Below are 23,382 nucleotides of genomic sequence, written 5' to 3'. Positions count from 1 at the left end.
TTAAGGATTCAGAGAAACGAAAGTATATGTTTTGTTTTGACTTTTCTCAGGTTCTTAATATTTTGGTTGCTCTTGTAAAAACCCAATTTTTGGGCTTACTTGTGTGAAAGGAAAATAAATCTTGGGACCCGAAAATCAGTAAACCAAAGGGGAAAGTCAAGCTGGGAACTACGTCAGGCAAACCTGCCTCACATTCTATTCCTAAAAAAGATAGCTACTAAGATTAAAATGCTACATACCTCCCTCACAAGGAAATTCCTTGTGGACAAATGACAGAACTCAGAGCCATCCGTCTGCTCACTGAGATAGATGCATCTCTGACTGCCTCCTTTGGAAAGGCCAATCAGAAACTCAAAAGAATGCAACTGTTTGTCTCTTATCTACCTATTAACTGGAAGCCCCTGCCCTGCTTCAAGTTGTCTGGCCTGTCTAGACCAAACCAATGTACATCTTACATATATTGATTGATATCCCGTGTCTCCCTAAAATGTATAAAACCAAGCTGTACCCAAACCACCTTGGGCACATGTCATCAGGACCTCCTGAGGCCATGTCATGGGTGTGTGTCCTTAACCTTGGCAAAATAAACTTTCTTAATTGACTGATGCATGTCTTAGATATTTGGGGTTCACACTTGACATATCAGAGACAGCTAGCTCATACATTTTTATATGAATAAAAATAAGTGACTCAAACAAAAATGAGATACTACTAAGCACCTATTAGAATAGTCAAAATCCAGAACACCTACGACACCAAGTGCTGTTGAGGACTTGGATCAACAGGAACTTTTATTCCTTGCTCGTGGGAACGCAAAATTATACTGCCATTTTGGAAGACAGTTTGTTAGTTTCTTACAAAACTAAACCATATTCTTACGATAGGATCCAGCAATCACATTCCTTGGTATTTATCCAAATGAGCTGGAAACTTAAGCTCACAAAGAAATCTGCAGGTGGACGTGTCTACCAGCTTTAACTGTAGTTGGCAAAAGTTGGAAGAAATCTAGATGTCCTTCCATAGGTGAATGGATACAAAAACTGCGGTACATCCGGACAGTGGAATATTAATCAGCATTAAAAAGAAATGTGTCATCAAGCCATGAAAAGACATGGAGGAAACTAAAATGCATATTATTTAAGTGATGTCAATCTGAAAAGACTCCATATTGTATAATTCCAACTGTATGACATTCTAGGAAAGGTAAAACTTTGGAGACGGTAAAAAGATCTGAGTGGATTGGGAGGGATGAATGGCAGGGGGCCACAGGATTTTTAGAGCGGTGGTGAAACTACTCTGTGTGATACCGTAATGGTAGACACATGTCGTCATACATTCATCCAAACCCATAGAATGTACAGCACCAAGAGTGAGCACTTATGTAAACTAAGGACTTCAGGTGATTATGATGCATTAATGTGGGTGCATCAGTTGCAACAAACTTACCACTGTGTGGGAGATGTTGATGGGAAGGGGAGGGTATGCAGGTGGGGGGACAGAAGTTGTATGGGAGCTCTCTATACTTTCTGCTGTGAACCCAAAACTGCTTTAAACTGCTATTTAAATGAGAGGAAATAAACCCACCAAAAAACCAAATGGCTCCCAAAGGGTGGATGAGTTCAAAAACAGCACCTCTTCCCTGGGATGAGGTAAGATTGGGCCCCACTCCTCCAGGTGTTCTCGTGCAGGGCAGAAGTGCCAGGTGCACAACATGCATCTGGGGATTGATGAGCTAGCGTTTCTTTGTTTTCTCTTTTATTTATTTCTTTTGAATTTCTTTTTCCTCCTTCTTTTTTTTTGAAACGGAGTTTCACTGTGTTGCCCAGGCTGGAGTGCAGTGGTGTAATCTCGGCTCACTGCAACCTCTGCCTTCCGGGTTCAAGCAGTTCTTCTGCTTCAGCCTTCTGTAGCTGGGATTACAGGCGCCCACCACCACGCCCAACTAATTTTTGTATTTTTAGTAGAGATGGGGGTTTTGCCATGTTGGCCTGGCTGGTCTTGAACTCCTGACCTCAAGCAATCCACCCGCCTCGGCCTCCCAAAGTGTTGGGATTACAGGAGTGAGCCACCATGCCCAGTCTCTTTTATTAATTTCTGTTCTTATCTTTATTATCTCCTTTCTACTTTCTTTGATTTATTCTGTGCTTTTTAAAAATTTTCTTAGGTGAAACTCAACTCATTAATGGTTTCTTTTTTTCTAACGTAGCATTTAAGATCTTAAATTCCCATCAAGCATGACTTAGCTGCATCACACAACTTTTGATATTGGTATTTTCATTATTTAGTTCTAAGTGTACTTTTATTCCAATTATGATTTTTTGATCCATAAATTATTAGAACTGTGTTTTGGCCAGGCGCAGTGTGAGTCACTCACGCCCGTAATCTCAGCACTTTGGGAGGCTGAGGCAGGCAGATCACAGGAGTTTGAGGCCAGCTTGGCCAACATGGCGAAACTCCATCTCTACTAAAAATACAAAAATTAGCCAGGCGTGGTGATGGGCACCTGTAATCCCAGCTACTCAGGAGGCTGAGGCAGGAGAATCGCTTGAACCCAGGAGGTGGAGGTTGCAGTGAGCCGAGATCGTGCCACTGCGCTCCAGCCTGGGCAACAAGAGTGAAACTCTGTCTCCAAAAAACAAAAAACCAAAAAAACCCCCAAAACTATGTTTTAAAAATTTCAACCACATTAGAGCTGTTTATGCTCTTCTATTACTGATCTCTAACTTAATTATATTCTTCTTAGAGATGGAGTTCGGTTTGATAGTGATTCTCTGAAATTTGTAAAAATTCCGGCCTGGGCAATTGCAGCACACTCTGTGTGTGTGCTTGAGAAGAGTGAGCATTCTGTAAGGCTGGGACCAGGACTTTATGCACATCCACCAACTCCCGCCTCCAATGTTGCAATGGTTTCCTGTTTTTTGCCTCATTCATCTATAGTGCAATCTCTATGTAGATTCCATTTCTTTGGTGCATTGCAGAGTTTGTCTGGATTCATTTTTCTTTCTCTTGAGTAAATTATTTATAAATTTAGAGATTCTTTAGGAATTGTTGAAGTCAAAGATGCAATTTTGCAAACCAGTTTGACTGTGGGCAGCCCCAGGGCATCATTAGCTGTAGCCTGAGAACAAACACAGGTGCAAACAAAACCAGGGCGTTTCAGCTGGTAAATGCTGCCATGAGGCAGAACTTGCTTTTCCCCAGGCTGGAAATTGGAGAACAGTTTGTCCTGGACCAAGTGAAGAAAGGCAGGGCGACATGGGGGAAGAATTGGAACTCCCAGTCCTATGGCTCAGCTGTAAATTCTGCAGAGTAGAGCAGAGAAGGGATTGTTTTGTTCCCTCTTGGGAGGGGACATGATGCTGAGGGCCCAGTGTGAGAGGCTTGGGGCACAGAGCGGCCTTTAATGATTCCCAGAGACAGCACAGCCCCTGGACACCTGGGCAGCCTCTGGGGAAGGATTAGAGCTGCCTGCACACCTGTAGTACCAGTGAGGTGGCAGGAGGCGGGACTCTGGAGACAGGGCTCAGACATCAGACCAGTCTGAGGACTAGCTAAACAGGGGAAGAGGTAAAAGCACCTCTACAGAATACATGCCCACTGACAACACCTGGACATTACTGCCACTTTCCATGACAACAGCCTTATGACCCAGAAGTTGCCACCCTATTTCTAGAAATTTCTGCATAATCTCCCCCCTTAATTTGCACATAATTAAAAGTGGGTATAGGCTGGGCATGGTGGCTCCTACCTGTAATTCCAGCACTTTGGGAGGCCGAGGCGAGCGGATCACCTGAGGTCAGGAGTTTTGAGACCAGCCTGGCCAGCATGGCGAAAACCCATCTCTACCAAAAATATAAAAATTAGCTGGGTGTGGTGGCACGTGCCTGTAATTCCAGCTACTGGGGAGGCTGAGGCAGGAGAATCGCTTGAACCCAGGAGGTGGAGGTTGCACTGAGCTGAGATTTTGCCACTGCATTCCAGCCTGGGTGACAGAATGAAAGTCTGCCTGAAAAAAAAAGTGGGTATAAATATGACTGTGGAACTGCCTCTGAGTTGCTACTCTGGGCACATTGGCTATGGGCAACCCTGCTCTGCCAAGGAGTGATACCTCTGCTGCTGTTGTACTCTGCCACTTCAATAAAAGTTGCTAACACCACCGGCTTGCCCTGAAATTCTTTTCTGGGTAAAGCCAAGAACCCTCCTGGGCTCAGCCCCAATTTTGGGACTCATCTGTCTTGCCTACTAGGGGCACCTGTTCAACATTGCTGGTCCTGGGAGCAGATGCAGAGGCTGAGCTGTGCCACCGCCTGAGATGGGGAGAAGCCTGGTGCTATGGACTGAATGTTTGTGTCCCCTGCAAGTTCTTATGTTGAAATCCTAACCACTAATGAGATAGTATTTGGAGATGAGGCCTTTGGGTGGTGATCAGGGTGAGATTTGGTCATGAGGGTGGGGTACCTATCACAGGATTAGTGCCTTGTAAGAAAAGATGCAAGAGGTCTTACTCTCTACTTTCTGCCATGTGAGGCTACAACAAGAAGACTGTTACTGGCCAGGTCCAGGTCTGTTCTGCCCATGTGCAGTAAATCAATCACTGTGACATGGGTTCTGCAAAAGAAAAGAGGCTTATTCTCAAGGGCACCAGGTGAAGATGTGGGAAAACAGTTCTCAAATCCACTTCTCTGAAAATAAGGCTTAGGGATATTTATGGGTTAGAGAAGTGGGGTGGTTTAAGGCTTGGGGAAAGATGATTGGCAGTGGGGAAAAATGAAGTAACAGATTCATTTTGCACAAGTGTAGTCAGGGTTCATGACATTTCATAGGACATATGTACAGAAAACGGTGGTGTTAGCATGATCTGAGGGTGGAGTATTTGGCTCTCTGATGTCCAAAGGCCACCTCTCAGGCACTTGCGCAGGCCCAGTTGAAGAGTTGGTGGTCTCAGCTGGTTTGAACTGGACAGGAGCTGGCCCAAGTTCCTAAAAATAACTGAAGCAACCATTATCATGATGACCTACACATGTTATCTATAAAGTAGCCAGTGAAGGTCAGGTGCAGTGGCTCATGCCTGTAACCTCAGCACTTTGTGGGACCAAGGTGGGAGGTTTGCTTGAGCTCAGGAGTTTGAGGTTTCAGTGAGCTGTGATCATACCACTGCACTCCAGCCTAGGCAACAGAGTGAGATCCTGTTTCTTAAAAAGTGAACTAAAAAATAAAGTAGTCAGTAAGTTTTAGCATTCAGTGATGCATACTTCAGCTACTGTGGCCTTCAGCTTCGTGGAAGAAGGGAGGAAAAAATAACAAAAAGCAAGTGACCTAAAGCAAGCAGGGTAAGCAGATCTCATCAAATTAACCACTCAGTTTAAAGATGGCCATTTGCAAACCAGGAAGACAGTCCTCACCAGCCTCCAGATCTGCTGGCACTTTGCCCTTGGACTTTCTGGGCTCAGGAACTATGAGAAATAAATGTTTGTTGTCTAAGCCATCCAGTCTGGGGTAATTTGTTATATCAGCCTGAAGAGCCTAATAGCTGATGTCCATCCCTAGAGCAGTCATAAGCAGACTGGCTTCCTCTCCTTTGCCCTTTGCTTGCTGTGGGCCTGATGTGCGTAAACTGCCATGCTTCCTCCACTTTCTGTTTTGCTGCTTCTCCAGAGACTTGAACAGCTTGACAAAACCAAAGCCTGAAGTTATAAATGGATGGGAAGAGTGGGAATGTACACACGGTCCAAAGATTTTATCTTGCTATGGGAGAAAGAGGAAGGCGAGTGGGCAACAAAGCCATCTTTCTGGTGGTGAAGGATAACGATTATTTTATTTTGTTATTCCAGAAAGGAAATAGAGGCTTATTTATAATTATTATGCCAAAAACAATCCAGAACAAAACTACTAGAAAAATTGAAAAGACTAGCAGAACTTTCAAAGTAATGAGAAAAAAGAGAATAAAATAGGACTCTGGAAAATTGAAAAGAAAAGGGAACATGAGGAGAGAAAACAATGAAGTAAAATACACTATAAATAGAAAAGAGAACAAATATTTAATAAAATCCAATCATGGCTGGGCACAGTGGTTCATGCCTGTAATCCCAGCACTTTGGGAGGCCGAGGCGGGTGGATCACAAGGTCAGGAGATTGAGACCATCCTGGCTAATATGGTGAAACCCCATCTCTACTAAAAATACCAAAAATTAGCCGGGCGTGGTGGCAGGTGCCTCTAGTCCCAGCTACTTGGGAGACTGAGGCAGGAGAATGGCATGAACCCGGGAGGCAGAGCTTGCAGTGAGCCGAGATGGCGCCACTGCACTCCAGCCTGGACAACAGAGCGAGACTCTGTCTCAAAAAACAAAACAAAACAAAAACAAACGAACAAAAAAAACAAAAGGAACCTAAAATCAAGGTATGTGTGATATATAAGAAACACACCTATAATGAAGTGACAAGGAATGTATAAAAATTAAGGAATAAAGCAGAATTTAAGGTTAAAATATGAAACAAAGAAGAGCATTGTGTAATGATAAATACGACTTACAAAGGAGTTATATATATTAGTTATCTAGTGCTGTGTTCATGACACCCCAAATCTTTTTTTTTATTGAGACAGGTCTCAGTCTGTTGCCCAGGCTGGAGTGGAATGGCATGATCATGGCTCACTGCAGCCTTGACCTCCCAGGCTCAAGTGATCCTCCTACCTTAGCATCCTGAGCATCTGAGACTACAGGTGTGCACCACCATGTCTGCCTAATTTTTTTTTTTTTTTTTTTAAGAGACAAGGTCCCACCATGTTGCCCAGGCTAGTCTTGAACTCCTGGGCTCAGGTGATCCTCCCACATTAGCCTCCCAAAGTGTTGAGATTACAGGTGTGAGCCACCACACCTGGCCCAAATCTTATGGTACTTACTTAGCACCATAACAATCATTTGTCACAATTCTGTGGGTTAGGAGTTTGGGCAGGGCTCAGCTGGTTGGTTCTTCTGCTTCATGTATAGTTTATCACCTAGAGTCACTCACTCTGCTGGGTTGAGCTGCTACCTGGAATGGTTGAAAAACCCAAAAAGCTCTCACTCACATGTCTGGGGTCTTAGCTGGGGTGTTGGAATGGTCAGAGGCATTCTCTTTCATTACCTTAGTGAGAAGGATTCATATGTTCCATTTGGATGTCAGGAAAGCTGGGGAATGTGGACCCTGTCCGGGAAGCCACTTCTCAGCTAAAACTGTCATTTATATCATGGAGGGGAAGAATGGATGCCAGCAGAAAGCTAACTAGCCCTGCCACAACCAAAAACATCCTTATATTGTTTAAGCCAGTTTGAGCTAAGTACAGTCTGGATTATATAAAAAGAGCTGTTAGATATAAGATGTGAATTTGGATTTATCTTTTTCCATTTATATATTTCACATTTTTGCATTTTTCTTTTAAATATTTTAAATATTTTTTGGTGAAAATAACATATATATAACATTATTTATATTCTCATATATACATGTGCATTTACCATGTATATCACATATATATGAGAGAATATGAGTAGAAACATTATATATATATGTGTATACAATACAATTTCACCTATGAATAATTTTAAAGAAACTCACATGTTAACAATCAACTAAGTCTGGAAATAAGACCATGCCACACCTAGAAATCCAGATGTGTTCCTTCTTAACCCAGATCTCCCTCGCCCTACCGGAGGTAACCCCTCTTGTGACTTCTAGTTGCCCTGCCCTGCCCTGCCCTGCCATTCTCTCCCCTCCCCTCTCTTCCCCACCCCTCCTGCCCCTCTCCTTCCCTCCCTTCTCCGCCCCTCCCTGCTCCTCCCCTCCCTTCGCTCGCTTGCTTGCTTGCTTGCTTGCTTGCTTTCTTTCTTTCTTCTTTCTTTTCTTTTCTTTTTTTTTGAAACAGGATCTTTGTCTGTCACCCAGGCTGGAGTGCAGTGGCATGATCTCAGCTCACTGCAGCCTCAACCTCCCAGGCTCAAGTGATCCTCCTGCCTGAACTTCCTGAGTAGCTGGGACTACAGGCATGTGCCACCACGACCTGTTAGTTGTTTATTTTTTTTTGTAGAGATGGGGTTTTGCCATGTTGCTTAGGCTGGTCTTGAACTCTTGGGCTCAAGTGATCTGGCACCTTAGCCTCCCAAAGTGCTAAAATTACAGGACAGAGTCACTGTACCCAGCCTTGGCTAGTCATTTCTTCGCTTTCTTTGTTGTTTTATCCACTAGGAATGCAATCATAAAGAATATGGTATAATCTTTTCCACTTTTGAACTTTATATAAATAGAATTATAGTTATTCATTTGTATATTGCTGCTTTTGCTCAATATAATCTGTCACCTATCTATCATCTATCTATCTAACATCTATCTATCATCTAACTATCTATCTATCATCTATCTATCACCTCTGTCTCTCTGAGATTCACCTGTGTTGATGCAGGTAAGGATAGTTCACTCATTTTGATTGCTCTATGGCAGTGAGTGTTAAAATTGAGTGTGCATCAGAAAAACCCAGGAAACTTGTTAAAACACATGTTCCAGGGCCCACCCCTAGAGTTTCTGATTTATTTGATCTGGGATAAGGCCTGAGACTTTGTGTTTCTAACAACTCCCCAGGTGATGCTGGCACTACTGGTGTGGGGGCCGCACTTTGAGACCTGCTGCTCTGTAGTATTCTCTTGTACAAATAAACCAGCCTCTATTTATCCAAGCACTGGTAAGGGGCCTATGAATGGTTTTAATTTACAGCTATCATGAACAATGCCACTGAACAGTCTTACATGTTCTTGTGCACATGAACATGATTCTTTTCTTTTTTTTTTTTTGAGACAGTCTCACTGTCTCACCCAAGTTGGAGTGCCGTGGTGCGTTCTCTCTCGGCTCACTGCAACCTCTGCCTCCCGGGTTCAAGCAGTTCTCTTGCCTCAGCCTCCTGAGTAGCTGGGGCTACAGGCACGCACCATTACACTGGGCCAATTTTTTTTTTTGAGACGGAGTCTTGCTCTTTTGCCCACGCTGGAGTGCAGTGGTGTGATCTCAGCTCACTGCAACCACCGCTTCCTGGGTTCACACCATTCTCCTGCCTCAGCCTCCTGAGTAGCTGGGACTACAGGTGCCTGCCACCACACCTGGCTAATTTTTTGTATTTTTAGTAGAGACGGGGTTTCACCATGTTAGTCAGGATGGTCTCGATCTCCCGACCTCGTGATCCGCCCGCCTCGGCCTCCCAAAGTGCTGGGATTACAGGCGTGAGCCACCACGCCCGGCCTCTTTTTTTATTTTTTATTTTTTGAGACCGAGTTTCGCTCTTGTTGCCCAGGCTAGAGTGCAATGGTACGATCTTGGCTCATCGCAACCTCTGCCTCCCGGGTTCAAGCAATTCTCCTGCCTCAGCCTTCCTGAGTAGCTGGGATCACAGGCATGCACCACCACACCTGGCTTATTTTGTATTTTTAGTAGAGACAGGGTTTCTCCATGTTGGTAAGGCTAGTCTCGAACTCCCGACCTCAGATGATCCGCCTGCCTCGACCTCCCAAAATGCTGGGATTACAGGCATGAGCCACCGCGCCCGGCCCCATCTCTCTTCTATCAGGTTCCATGTGCACGGTCCAGCTTCTGAGCTCTTTGTTTGTTCTGAATGTTTTTGTCCTCCTAAATTCATATGCTGAACTCTAATCCCCCAGGTGATGGTATTAGGAGGTGGGGATGTTGGGAGGTGATTAGATCATGGGGATTAGTGTAACTGAACTCCGGTTCAGGCCACTCACTCGCTGACATGCGAGAGACAAGTTTTGGTAAAAGGAAAGGTAGCTTATTCGAGAAGCCAGCAACTCGGGAGGTGGGGGCGGGGACAGTGAACTCTTGTGTTCAATGATCACCTCTCCAAGTTGTGTCTCCAGATGGATGTTTTTAAGGGAAATCTGGGGAAGTGCAAATGATGATCAAAGCATTCTTGTGGAACGGCAGCTATGTGTGCAGTCTCAGGCAGGCAGTTACGATTGCTGTCTTGGGGGGACGTCTTGTGACTTTTTGCAGGTACAGCTATTTTTTTTTTTTTTTTTTGAGACAGAGTCTCATTGTGTTGCCCAGGCTGGAGTGCAGTAGCATGATCACCGCTTATTGCAGCCTTGACCTCCCCAGGTTCAGGTGATCCTCCCACCTCACCCTCTACAGTAGCTGGGACTAAAGGCACGCACCATCATGCCTGGCTAATTTTTAAATTTTTTTTAGAGATTGGGTTTTACCAAGTTGCCCAGGCTGGTCTCCAACTCCTGGGCTCAAGTGATCTGTCCCCCTCAGCCTCCCAAAGTGCTGGCTGCACCAGGCCAGCCAGACTAGTCTTACTTTTGTTTTTTTTTTGGACAGTCTCGCTCTGTTGCCCAGGCATGGCTCATTGCAGCCTTGACTTCCTGGGCTCAGGGGATCCTTCCACCTCAGCCTCCTGAGTAGCTGGGACTACAGGCGTGTGCCACACCCAGTTAAATTTTGTTACTATTTGTAGAGACGGGTCTCCCTATTTTGCCCAGGCTGGTCTCAAACTTTTGGACTTAACGTGATCTTCCTGCCTCGACCTCAGCCCAACTATTCTCATCTGGTGGGTGGAAACCTGTGGCTAGCTGCTTCCAGGATTGCTGGTCAGTGCACTTCTTTCTTATCTCTGCTGAAGGTCCTCTTTCCCTGAGGCTGTTTTTAATGAATAGTCTGTAAGCTTAAGCAAAGCTGTAATTATACTCAAGCAAACAAAATTTTTCTTTAAGGTAGACTCAGTACTGTTGTATTAGCACCCTCCTAGAAACGGAGCCCAGAGAGCTGCCTTGCCCCTTCTGCCATGTGAGGATGGAGCAAGATGGCACCATCTATAAACCAGGAAACAGGCCCTCCCCAGACACCGAATCTGCTGGCACCTTGGACTCCCAGCATCCAGAATTGGGAGAAATAAATTCCTGTTGTTGATAAGCCACTCAGTGTACAGTATTCTATGACAGCAGCCCAAACGACAAAGATGTGCACTTTTGTGTGTGTATGTGTGGTTTTTGTTTTTGAGACAGAGTTTCGCTCGTTGCCCAGGCTGGAGTGCAGTGGCATGATCTCAACTCACTGCAATCTCTGCCTTCTGGGTTCAAGAGATTCTCCTGCCTCAGCCTCCTGGGTAGCTGGGATTACAGGTGCCCACCACCATGCCCGGCTAATTTTGTATGTTTAGTAGAGACGGGGTTTCTCCATGTTGGTCAGGCTGGTCTCGAACTCCTGACCATAGGTGATCAGCCCGCCTCGGCCTCCCAAAGTGCTGGCATTACAGTCGTCTGCCACCAAGCCCAGCTAATTTTTGTATTTTTTTAGAGAGGGGGTTTCACTATGTTGGCCAGCCTGGTCTTGAACTCCTGGCCTCTAGTGATCCACCCACCTCGGCCTCCCAAAGTGCTGGGATTACAGGCACGAACCACTGTACCTAGCCCCAGAATCATCTTGTCAAGTTCCACAATAAACCTCTTGGGGTTTTTATTGGGATTATCGGTGAGCAACATAGTTAATTGGGAGTTTGGTGGTGGTGGTTTGTAAAAAAAAAAAAAAAAACAAACAAAAAAAACAGGCCGTTCACAGTGGCTCGAGCCTATAATCCCAGCACTTTGGGAGGCCTAGGTGGGAGGATCACTTGAGGAGTTCAAGACCAGCTTGGGCAACATAGTGAGACCGCGTCTCCACAAACATTTTAAAAATTAGTTGGGTGTAGTGACTCATGCTTGTAGTCCCAGCTCCTCGGGAGGGTGGGATGGGAGGACTGCTTGAGCCCAGGAGTTAAGAGGTTCCAGTGAGCTATGATAGTGCCACTGCACTCCCACCTGGGTGACAGAGCAAGACCCTGTGTCTAAAAAAATAAAATAACAACAAAACAACAAAAGGATGTTAGATTTTAGCCAATATTCTGTCTATTGTGGGTGGGTTTTCCCCTGTCATCTATATTCTTCTCGCTCTTCCCAGTTGAGGGTGCTGGGTGCTGGAGGGACCGCAGGAGGAAGTGGCCCTCCTGCTGTTTCTGTTCTGGACGGGGATGGTCAGCATTGGGTGATGGTACTTGCGGTGCACATGAGTTTTCTACAGCCTGGCAGCGCTGGGGATAACATTTCCATAGTCTTCTTTATTTTTTCTGAGACAGGGTCTTGTTCTGTTAGCCTGGTTGGAGTTAGTGGCATGATCATGGCTCACTGAAGCCTCGACCTCCCGGGCTCAAGTGATCCTCCCACCTCAGCCCCTAGAGTAGCTGGGACCACAGGTGCACACCACCACGCTCGTCTAAAAAATAGTTTTTGTAGAGATGGGTCTCACTATACTGCCCAGGCTGGTCTGGAACACCTGGGCTCAAGCGATCCTTCCGCCTAGGGCTCCCAACGTGTTGGGATTTCAGGCATGAACCACCACGCCTGGCCTCCATAGTCTTCCTTTTTTTTTTTTTGAGATGGAGTCTCGCTCTTGTCACCCAGGCTGGAGTGCAGAGGTGGAGGTCTCCTCCACCTCCCCAGGTTCAAGTGATTGATTCTCCTGCCTCAGCCTCCTGAGTAGCTGGGACTACAGGTGCATGCCACCATGCCCGGCTAACTGTATTTTTAGTAGAGATGGGGTTTCACCATGTTGGCCAGCCTGGTCTTGAACCACTGACCTCCAATGATCCGGCTGCTTTGGCCTCCCAAAGTGCTGGGATTAAGGCATGAACGACTGTGCCCAGCCTCCATAGTCTTCTTGACACAGAAACCAAGCCCCATGCAGCCCACATGCTCTAAAGGGCTCCTGCCTTACTCCTTGTGCCTCAACCTCCCACTGCACATCCATGCCACTGGTGGCTGCTCACCTGACTCCACCTCACAGGGGTGGCCTATTGCTTGGTCAGCAACTCCAGCCCAGCTCCTGCCTGGCCAAACCAGAGAATGTCTTTGCTGTCTGGTGGCCAAACTGCACGTTGTCCAAAGAGGTGTGACTCCTTCCAAGCTGGTCCTTTCTGGGTACTTTCCTTCAGCCCTAGAGGACCATATAATTTCCTACATCTCACAGTTTACTCTTTAAGACGGTTTAGGCTGGGCACAGTGGCTCACGCCTGTAATCCTGGCACTTTGGGAGGCCGAGGCAGGCAGATCACCTGAGGTCAGGAGTTCGAGATCAGCCCGGCCAACATGGTGAAACCCCGTCTCTACTAAAAATACAAAAATTAGCTGACGCAGTGGTGCATCTGTAGTACCAGCTTCTCGGCAGGCAGAGGCTGGAGAATTGCTTGAACCCGGGAGGTGCAGGTTGCAGTGAGCTGAGATTGTGACACTGCACTCCAGCCTGGGCGACAGAGTGAGACTCTGTCTCGGGAAAAAAAAAAATAGTTTTAAAATTGAGATATAATTCACAGACCATAAAATTCATCTTCCAAAGTTAATCATTGGTTTCTAGTATATTCACAAAGTTGTGCAACCATCATTGCTAATTCCACAATTTCATCATCTTCCAAAGAAACCCTGTCCCTATTAGCTGTCATGCCTCTTCGCTCTTCCTTCAGTCCCTGGCAACCACCAATGTGCTTTGTCTCTTATACACAGATTTGCCTATTCTGGACATTTCACGTAAACAGAATCACACAATATGTGGCCTTTCGTGTCTGGCTTCTTTCACTTAGCGTAATGTTTGTAGGATTCACCCAGGCTGTGGCATGTGTCAGAATTTCTTTCCTTTTTATGGCCAAATAATATTCCATTGTATGGACAGAACACATTTCATGTCTTAATTCATCTGTGGATGGACATTTGGGTTGTTGCTACCGTTTGACTTTTGAGTAATGCTGCTATGAACGCGGGAGCACAGGTGTTGTGTGGATGGATGTTTTCAATTCTCTTGGGCATAGACCTTGGAAGGTTACACTTTTATTGATATTAATAGTTCTGATATTGGACATCCCTGCTGTGTGGTTTCATCTCTTCCTGGACTCTGATGGCTGTTGTGCCTTCTCTGCTCGACAGGTGGTGCCGAGGCACAGGTGGACATCTGGGGCTGGAACTCCAGCTCGGCGCTACAACTTCCTCTCTTGCCCTGTGGCAGAGCCAAGCCCCTTGCAAGGCTGTTGCCAGCATGGGATGAGTCTTGAAAACACGCGGCATGCAGTAGGTCCACAGTTACCACCGGCAGCCTGGGCAAGCCTGGCAGGGCCCGGACAGTAGATGCGCTTCGGTGCTGCTTTGGGTCTTGTGCTCTGTCTCAGGCAGAACGTCCTGGGTTTGTCTTTTGTGAATGAATGACGCATGAGCGTGCCAAATATCCTTTATGTGACAGCAGAGGAGAGGGCTGGCTTGACTGAGTGTGGGAGGGGAAGAACCTGGATCTTGTAATTTTTATTTTAAAAAAATTAGGGACAAAACCCCAAATATGACCATTTCCTGCCATCAGCCTGCAGATGAGCAGCTGACTCCCTAGTCCCGTCCCTCCGCGCTGCTTTTCCCTGTCCTGGGTCTGTTCTGTTACATGGAGTTCCTGGGGGAAGTCCTGGGGCCGGGGCATCTGCCCAGGGCTCACTGCTGTTGAAAGTGAATGAAGAACGTCCGGATTTCCTTTGGGTGGACGGTGATGATGGGGCCTCCTGGTGGCCTCGAGGGAGAGGTGCTGTCACCTAGGGGAACAGAGGTGATCTGTCCAGTGTGGCCCGGGATGCCTCCTCCCAGCTTCCCTCTCACCTCCTGCACCTGTCTACAGTCTGTCGTGGCTCCCAGTCTCCCTCTCACGCCCCTGCACCTGTCTACAGTCTGCCGTGGCTTCCAGTCTCCCTCTCACCCCCCTGCACCTGTCTACCGTCTGCTGTGGCTCCCAGCCTCCCTCTCACCACGCTGCACCTGGCTACAGTCTGCTGTGGCTCCCACTGTGGCAATGGCCTGTGGCACCCCCTTCTGCCAGGACTCCTGTGGGTCTCTTGCATTTCTGCCCACCTCGAGGGCAATTCATAAGTTGGTCCTGGCCCTAGTGACCTCACTTCCTCATGGGTGTTGCCCTCAAAGCCCAAGAGCTTTCTGAGACCATCTGGTGAGTCTGCCCTTGCCTCACCACACTCCCCTGAAGACATGCCCTGGGGTTGGGCTTCGATCTTGGGAGGGAGCCGTTCACTTATCTATCACTCATCCATCTTCCTTCCTTCTTTCCAACCAACCATCATCTTCCCTCCGTCCCTCCCTCTGTCCCTCCCTTCCTTCCTCCCACCACCAACTGAGCATGCACCATGCACCCGCCACCATGCTGTGTGTAGTGGACAACAGGAGCTGCACAGGACAGAAGAAACCCCCGGGGCCAGGAGAGTGGAGGAGGCACTTGGCCTGGTTGGCGACTCTGGGGAGGCCTCCTGGGGAGCTTGAGCACCTGCTCGTGCTGGCCAGAATGAATGGGACCTGTGCGTCCCAGGCAGAGGGCATGGTGCGGACAGGGACTGGAGGCTGGAAGCTGCCTGGAGTGCAGGAGCTCACAGTGGCACATGCTGTATGAGGCACGGACTGGCTGATGGGCTGAGGTCAGCAGGGCCAAGGTGGGCAGAAGCGCCTGGGCCCCTAGCTCTCACCCAGGGCACAGGCAGGGCGTGCGGTCTGCGTGTGCACACGTACAAGTGCACACACACACCTGTGTGGAGCCCTGGCAGGCAGAGACTAACCCAAAGCCTTTCTTAACTGACTGTGGTAGATTTGGGAGGGCTGCGGGTTCAGAGCAGGAAAGCAGCCTCGCAAGGTCGCACAGGCCGGGACAGGCCGATGGTTGGATGTGCACCGGGTCTGACCAGCTCCTGAGCCTGGCTGGGAGTCCTGGGTAGGGAGCTGAAGCGGGGGTCCCCAAACCTCTGCGGCGGCCAGGCCCCGGCCTCCAGCTCCAGCGCTGCAGCATGCTCACATCCCAGGTCCCTGTGAGCGAGCGCTCCTCCACTGCCACCACAGACCCCAGCGCCTGCAGCACAGCCTGCAGGGAGAGGAGCAGAGGGAGGGTGAGCTGCACCAAGTTCAGATCTGAGCAGAGAACCAAGACAGCAGCAGGGCGGAGACACCACGAACTCGGTGTCCTCAGGAGCCCAGGTCCTGCCCTGGTGCCTGACACAGCTCCTTCATCTGCTTCTCACAGCAAATCTGCGAGGACAGGGCTGGCCATGTACTTTACAGATGAGGACACTGAAGCGGGAGGTGCGTGCTTCACCAGGTGGCTGAGCTACAGGAGCAGCCTGGGAGGTGTGGCATTTTGAGCTGCCCGCCCCATGTGGAGTCCTCCTCTCCCCACGTTGCTCAGGTGGCCCCATGCCTGGTCCAGGGAGGAAGCCAGCCAGAGTTACCCCATCCCCCTTTCCCAATAGGCCTTGTCCCAGCCTCCCTTACAACTAGGGGAGGCAGGAGGCCCTTAGGGGTCTGGAAAAGTCTGTGGAGCAGGAGGGGTGGGGGTGGTTCTTGGAGAAGCTTCTGTGTGCTGACGGAGGGAGAGAGAGCCACTCTAGGGCAAGGCCTTTCTGGCCACTACCGCCCAGCCCCACCCTGCCTTGAAATTTGCTCATGAGGGAGACCTGTGCCATCTTGTTACTGCAAACAAGCAGACGGCAAAAACAAGAGCCAGTGTGCTGGTGATGGCAGGAAGACGACAGTGACCGGGCCCACGGTGACAGTGCTAGGGGTCCATCTGGACATGCTCATTCGGTGAGAAAACACTCTGTCCTCTGTTCCAAGCACATCTGTTAGGTGTTTTGTGACTTGCAGCCAAACTAACTGCATTCCTAACTCAGTGGTCTTTCCACCCCACCACCGTCCACATCGGGCAGGGAGTCATGGTGTCCATCCCAACCGTCTCCTCCTCTCAGGGCCTTGGTGCTTCCATCTGTGAAACGGGGGAGCATAAGATGGCCAACTTCCAGGACCCACGCCGGCCTCCTTGCTCCCCAGGGCAGGCTGGCCCCGTGCTGGATGCTGGTACCCCCCATGGCCTGGACCTGCTCTCAGGCAGGCCAGGGACTGTGAGGAACGGATCCTCCGTGGCGAGGATCATGAAAGAGGAGGTGGGGGGCCCAGGAATACATCATGGCGAAAAGGTACTGGGGCTTCTCTGGATTCCCCTGAAGACTCAGATGTCGAAGGAGGCCCAAGGCAGAAACACAGAGATTCACAGAAATTCTCCATGAGCAGGAAATGAAACAGAAAGAATGCAAACTGGGGAAGAAATGAGGCGGCTCAGGTCGCACCTTCTGGGGAGGGGATGTGGGCAGGCCAGGTGGTAGAAGCCTCGCCTGAGAGTGGAGCTCAGAGGGTAACATCAGCCAAGAGGGGAGCCTGGAAGGGGACGAGGCTGGGGGGCCCTGACACTGCACGAGGCCCCTTAGTGTTAGGGTCTCTCAACAACCTGGGCAAAGAACTCTCATCTCTCCCCATTTTACATGGGGGGAAACTGAGGCCCAGAGGCATGGGGTGCCTGAGATGCCCCCGTAGAGGGGCCTGGGTGCGGACCCTGGACTGTCTGACTCTAAGTCACCTTTCAAAGCAACTCTATGGGGAATCTGTTTTGTTTTTGGATTACACAGATGATGTACGTGTTTTAAGTTTTACTACAGAATAAATAAGAAATAAATAAAACACAGGCCACTCACGCCTGTAATCCCAGCACTTCAGGAGGCTGAGACAGGCAGATTGCTTGAGGCCAGGAGTTTGAGACCAGCCTGGGCAACACAGCAAGACCCTGTCTCTACTAAAATAGAAAAATTAGGCCAGGCGTGGTGGCTCACACCTGTAATCCCAGCACTTTGCGAGGCTGAGGCGGGTGGATCACCTGAGGTCAGGAGTTTGTGATCAGCCTGACCAACATGGAGAAACCTTGTCTCTACTAAAAGTACAAAAAAATTAGCCAGGCATGGTGGCTCATGCCTGTAATCCCAGCTACTCAGGAGGCTGAGGCAGGAGAATCACTTGAACCTGGGAGATGGAGGTTGTGGTAAGCCGAGAGCGCCCCATTGCACTCCAGCCTGGGGGACAAGAGCGAAACTCCATCTCAAAAAAAACAAAAAAACAAAATTAGCCAGAGTGGTGGCGTGCCCCTGTGGTCCCGGCTACTTGGGAGGTTGAGGTAGGAGGATCACCTGAGCCAGGGAGGTGGAGGTTGCAGTGAGCTGAGATTGTGCCACTGCACTCCAGACTGGGCAACAGTGAGATCCTGTCTCACGCACACACAAAAAACTCTAAAAAACAGGCCAGTTGTAATACCTGACAAACCCAGAAGACCACAAAGAAGGGCGGGGTGGGGCCCATACCAGCGTCCATTTGGGAGGACACTGTCGTGGATCTCTTTGCCAAGGCACTTTCTTGGGGCTTCACCTAGGGTCTGCTTCCCTGGCTTATGGTCTGGATGGGGGTAGGGAAGTTCACCTCCAGATTCACTGTCACTGGCTGAGACAGGACTGGGTCCTCGCCCACTTCATACAGGTGGTGGAGCCGCAGGAGGATGCGGTGGAGGTCAGCCCGGGCTTCCCCTCGATGGCCTTTGGGGACAGAAGGAAGGTGGCAGTGAAGACCCTCATCAACCAACCCCAATGCCCCCAGTCTATAACCACTGCTTTACACACTCAGCTCCATTTCCTATTCTTAACCTCCTCAATATGGTTTGGCTGTGTCCCCAGCCAAATCTCATCTTGAATTGTAGGTCCCATAACGTCCACATGTTGTGGGAGGGACCTGATGGGAGGTAATTGAATCATGGGGATGAGTCTTTCCTGTGCTGTTCTTGTGATAGTGATAAGTCTCATGAGATCTGATGATTTTGTAAAGGGCAGTTCCCCTGCACACGCTTTCTTGCCTGCTGCCATGTAAGACATGCCTTTGCTCCTTATTTGCCTTCTGCCATGATTGTGAGGCCTCCCCAGCCACGTGGAACTGTGAGTCCATTAAACCTTTTTTCTTCATAAACTACCCAGTCTTGGGTACGTCTTTATGAGCAGCATGAGAACAGACTAATACACTCCCTGTGAGACAGCTGACATGGCCCCCACTCGACAAGGAAACCAAGGCTCAGAGAGGGGCAGTCATGTGCCCAAGGCATACAGCTAGTGCGCGGCAGAGGGAGGATTCCCACCCAGGTCTAGCCGTCTGTAAGGCTGCCCACCATGACACCAGCTGCAATGTTTCCATCCTCGTCCACTGCTGTGGGCATATGGGGGCATGTCCTCAAATACTCCAGTCTCTCCTACCCTGCCCTCTTTGAAGTCAGGGGAGGCTGCATGGCCTCTGTGGCCAACGCAAAGTGAGCTGAAGTGACAGTACTTCCTGGCAGAAGCTTTTTCCTGCCTTGGTGAGTGAGGAAGCACGTGCTGCAATACAAACTCCATCAGTTGGGGGCGTGGTGGCCACAGCAAGAAAAACCTTCCTGCTAACCCCACTGGATGCACAGCATGGGGGAGAAATGAATATATACTGTTAAGACGGTGGGCGTTCGGGGCTCTTTGTTACTGCAGCATACGCCAGCCGCCCTGACTGATATAATGCTGTCATTTGCCATGTGATGTGTGTGATCTCCTGTCCCATCCCTGACCTTCCCACTCAGAAAGGCTCACTGCTATTGCTCCCGTTTTACAGATGGGAAGACCGAGGCTCAGAGGAAAAGCACTGAGTTCAAGGTCCTGGAAAGAGGACGTGGTTAACACAGGTGCTTCCTAAACCCTGGATGGTAGAACCTCAGCTCTGCAGCTATGCCTCAAAACTGACTGAGTCAATCTGTCTGGGATTAGAACTGAGGCATCAGTATTAAAAATAAAAATTTGGCAGTGTGTGGTGGCTCACACCTGTAATCCCAGCACTTTGGGAGGCCAAGGAGGGCGGATTGCCTGCTGTCAGGAGTTCGAGACCAGCCTGGTCAACACAGTGAAACCCTTCTCTATTAAAAATACAAAAATTAGCTGGGCATGGTGGTGGGTGCCTGTAATCCCAGCTACTTAGGAGGCTGAGGTAGGAGAACTGCTTGAACCTGGGTGGTGGAGGTTGCAGTGAGCCAAGATCGCACCATTGCACTTCAGTGTGGGCAACAGAGTGAAACTCTGTCTCAAAGAAAAGAAATTTTTTTAGAGACAGGGTCTTGCTCTGTTGCCCAGGCTGGAGTGCTGTAGCATGATCACAGCTCACTGCAGCCTTGAACTCCTGGCCTCAAGTGATCCTCTCACCTCAGCCTCCTGAGAAGCTGGGACCACAGGTAAGCATCACCACACCCGGCTAATTTTTTAATTTTTTGTAGAGACAGAGTCTAGCTATGTTGCCCAGGCTGGTCTCGAACTCCTGGCCTGAAGTCATCCTGCTACCTCGGCCTCCCAAAGTGCTGGCATTACAGATGTGAGCCACCGCGCCTGGCCCATTTTTAAGAAGCTATCATGGGGCTATGGGGTAGCTGGTTTTCAGAATGGCAGAGGGGAATGGCTGCCCAAGATCACAAAAGCCAAGAGGTTTGTGAAAGTGCTTCCGCATCTCCTGGTGTGGTGGTGAGGGCTTCCAGCTCCAAAGTCAGGGAAGGCCTCCTGTGTCCCGCACAGCAGGAATGGTGAGGGATCCCATTTCACAAGGGGGCTGCAGGTGCCTGGGAAAGCAGGCTCAGGCACATGCCACCATGACCAGAGAACTTTTCTATTTTTATTTTTATAGGGACAGGGTCTTCCTATGCTGCCTAGGCTGGTCTTAAACTCCTGGGCTCAAGCAATCTGCTTGCCTCGGATTCCCTAAGTGCTGGGATTCCAGGTATGAGCCACTGCGCCCCACCCTTTTCCTCCTATTCTTAATTCTGCAGGTGTGCCAGGCCTTGGGGACCTGAGGATGGCCGAGGCACAGTCCCACCCTGCCTTTCTGCTGCTCATGGTGTAGAGGGGGCAGAGAAGGTGCAGCTGGGGCTCTGGCCACAGGACAAGTCGGTTCCCAGGAGGTGTCACCTCCTCGGGGAGCTCTCCCCATCATGCTGTGCAGGGGGATTCCTCTTGTCCTTGTCATTACTGCCTGGTGACTTGACTGCTTCCGCTCTAGACCAAGTGCTCAGAGAGCCAGGACCTTGCCCACCTTGGTCACTGCTCATTCCCTGGAGCCTGGCACGAGACATGCTGTTGAATGAGTGGGTGGAAGCTCCCAAGAGTTAGGCTGCCTGAGCTCGGAGGATGGGTGGGAATTTGGGTGTTTGGAGGCACCAGGAGGTCTCCCTGGAAGAAACAGGACTGGCAGGTACCCCTGAGGGTCAGGGGGACTTTAACTAGTTCCTTAGTCTCAGTTGGGTGGGGGCGGGCTGAGACGGATCCATTCAGAATGGGCTGGGGTCACAGGGCTGGGGGCCAGGCCCGCCTCACCTCCAGCTTGCCAAGTGACTGATCACTGACTCTCCCTGGGCCTCACTCTCCCCATGTGCCAGATTAGGGACCAGGTGACCTTGCAGAGCCATGATAGCTCCAAGGTGAGCCCCTGTCTGGTGGTGGGCCCAGTGGCCTGTTTGACTCAGGGAGGGAGGAGTGGGTCTGAGACCCCAGGGCACCTGCCTCACCTTTCCGGAGATTCTGAGTGTGCTCCGTGTGGTTAGAGCTGTAGCGCCAGCCAGGGATGCTCAGGATCTGCAGGTGAAGATTCGGGGGCAGCGTCACGGCCTCTTGCTGCTGGGGTCCTGGGAGCTTCAGCGCAGTCCCTGCAAGGCAGATGGACAGAGTCAGGAGAGGGTTTGGGGCTCAACTCCTCCTCCTGGCACTCAGGGCTCTGCACATTATATGCTCCTGCCCCTGCCAGCCACCTCCCATGCATCCTTGTGGGTAGCTTATCCCACACCAGCCCGAAGTGTCTGTGCTCCCAACTCCCCAGGTTTCCACTTCTCTGCCTTTGCTCAGACCATAGAGCTTAAGAGCTGGGAGGACCCTGACTCTCCTCAGCCTAGCCATCTCAAACTAGAGACGAGGAAAGAAAGCCGAGGGCATAAAGCTTATTCAAGATAACAAGGCAAGTTCATGCACAGCCCTCTTTTCTCTCTCCCTTCCTTCCTTCCTTTTCCTTCCTTCCTTCCTTCCCCCCTTCTTTCCTTCCGTCCCTCCCTCTCTTTTCTTTTCCCTCCCCTCCCCTCCCTTCTGTTCCCTTCCCCTTCCGTTCCCTCCCTCCCTCCCTTCCTTCCTTCCTTCCTCCCTCCCTCCCTTCCTTCCTGGGACTTGCTCTGTCACCCAGGCCAGAGTGCAGTGGTGCAATCACAGCTCACTGCAGTCTCAAACTCCTGAGCTCAAACTATCCTCCCACCTCAGCCTCCCAAGTAGCTGGGACTATGGACCACCACCCTGGCCAATTTTTAAAAATTTTTTTGTAGAGACAGGGTCTCACAGGCTAGTCTTAAACTCCTGGGCTTAAGTGATCCTCCCGCCTTGGCCTCCCAAAGTGCTGGGATTACAAGTGTGAGCCACTGTGTCCAGCCAGAACCCTGTTTTCTACTCAAGATCTGGGATGCCAGTTCCACCCCTGTTTTGTCATCTACTGGTCTCTCTGCTCAGAAGGCACCTCGGCCCCTACTCCTTCCAAGTATAGATGTTCAGCTGGAGCTACCATCTTCTTTCAATACCCCAGGCCATGCTGATTGGTCCAGGCATGGGTCACCTGACCCCAGTAGGACCAATCAGAATCTTTCCCTAGGACTTTTGCACTCGGAACTGTAAAGTCCAAGTCTTAGGTCCTTTTGAGTGGGGCGGACAGAGCTGTTCTTTGAGAGCAGCCCCAGAGCTGTTCAGATTCACATCCAGGTGGGAGGTGAAGGAGCGTCTGCAGACGGAGAGAAGTGCAGGTGAGAGATGAACAGGGACAGCTTCACGAGGGCTCCAGGCCCTGAGGCCCAATTACACCCTGCCCTTCCCTTGGTTATGTGGGCCTCACCATACACTCCCCTTGGGGGCTCAGCTAGTTCAAGTTGGGTTTCCCTTACTTGCAGCCAACAGAGACCAGAGCGAGGCCAGGGGCGATGGAGCTGACAACAGCCATGGGGCTTTCTCAGACACGGCCTCATCTCCCTTTGCAGGAAAAGCCCCAGCTACCCAGAAGGAACCACTGACTGGTCTGGGAGCAGAACCTGACCCTGCTAAGCCAATCAGATTTCCTCTTCTGGGAATCTGAAGCATGGGAACCAGAGGTGGCTCAATGGCAGTCCTGGGAGACGTGGCTGTGAGCCTCTGCTCCTGAGATGCCCAGAGCTGCCCTGCCCCGTGCCTCTCTGGACTTTGTGTCCAGTTCCTCGTTAGATTCCACGAGCTTCTCCGGGCTTTGCCCAAATAGCTGCCCCTTCAGGCTCCGTTACTTCCAAAGAACCTTAATTGACACCCCCTGGACCTGATCCCTGACCTCCCAGCTGTGGTCTCACACTCCTCCACACCCAAGAAACACCAGGCCC

At 49.8% G+C, this 23,382-nt stretch overlaps 1 protein-coding gene across 1 annotated transcript in view; it reads right to left on the bottom strand.

Moving 5' to 3' along the window:
• Window positions 1–13,873: 13,873 nt before the first annotated feature.
• The window catches only part of MAN2B2 (mannosidase alpha class 2B member 2), a 50,999-nt gene continuing 41,490 nt past the window's right edge, over window positions 13,874–23,382 (bottom strand). The window contains exons 16-19 of the mRNA XM_032135905.2: window positions 21,517–21,654; window positions 18,384–18,496; window positions 15,834–15,951; window positions 13,874–14,629 (exon numbers count right to left, since the gene is read on the bottom strand). Coding sequence (XP_031991796.1) covers window positions 14,532–14,629; window positions 15,834–15,951; window positions 18,384–18,496; window positions 21,517–21,654 — 467 coding nt within the window. The 3' untranslated portion in view covers window positions 13,874–14,531. The remainder of the gene's footprint in view (window positions 14,630–15,833; window positions 15,952–18,383; window positions 18,497–21,516; window positions 21,655–23,382) is intronic.

This window comes from Hylobates moloch, unplaced genomic scaffold (assembly GCF_009828535.3).
Source record: "Hylobates moloch isolate HMO894 unplaced genomic scaffold, HMol_V3 SCAFFOLD_17, whole genome shotgun sequence".
NCBI classification, from domain to species: domain Eukaryota; kingdom Metazoa; phylum Chordata; class Mammalia; order Primates; family Hylobatidae; genus Hylobates; species Hylobates moloch.
Note: the sequence above shows the minus strand (reverse complement) of the source record. Positions and strands in the feature narration are given on the sequence as shown.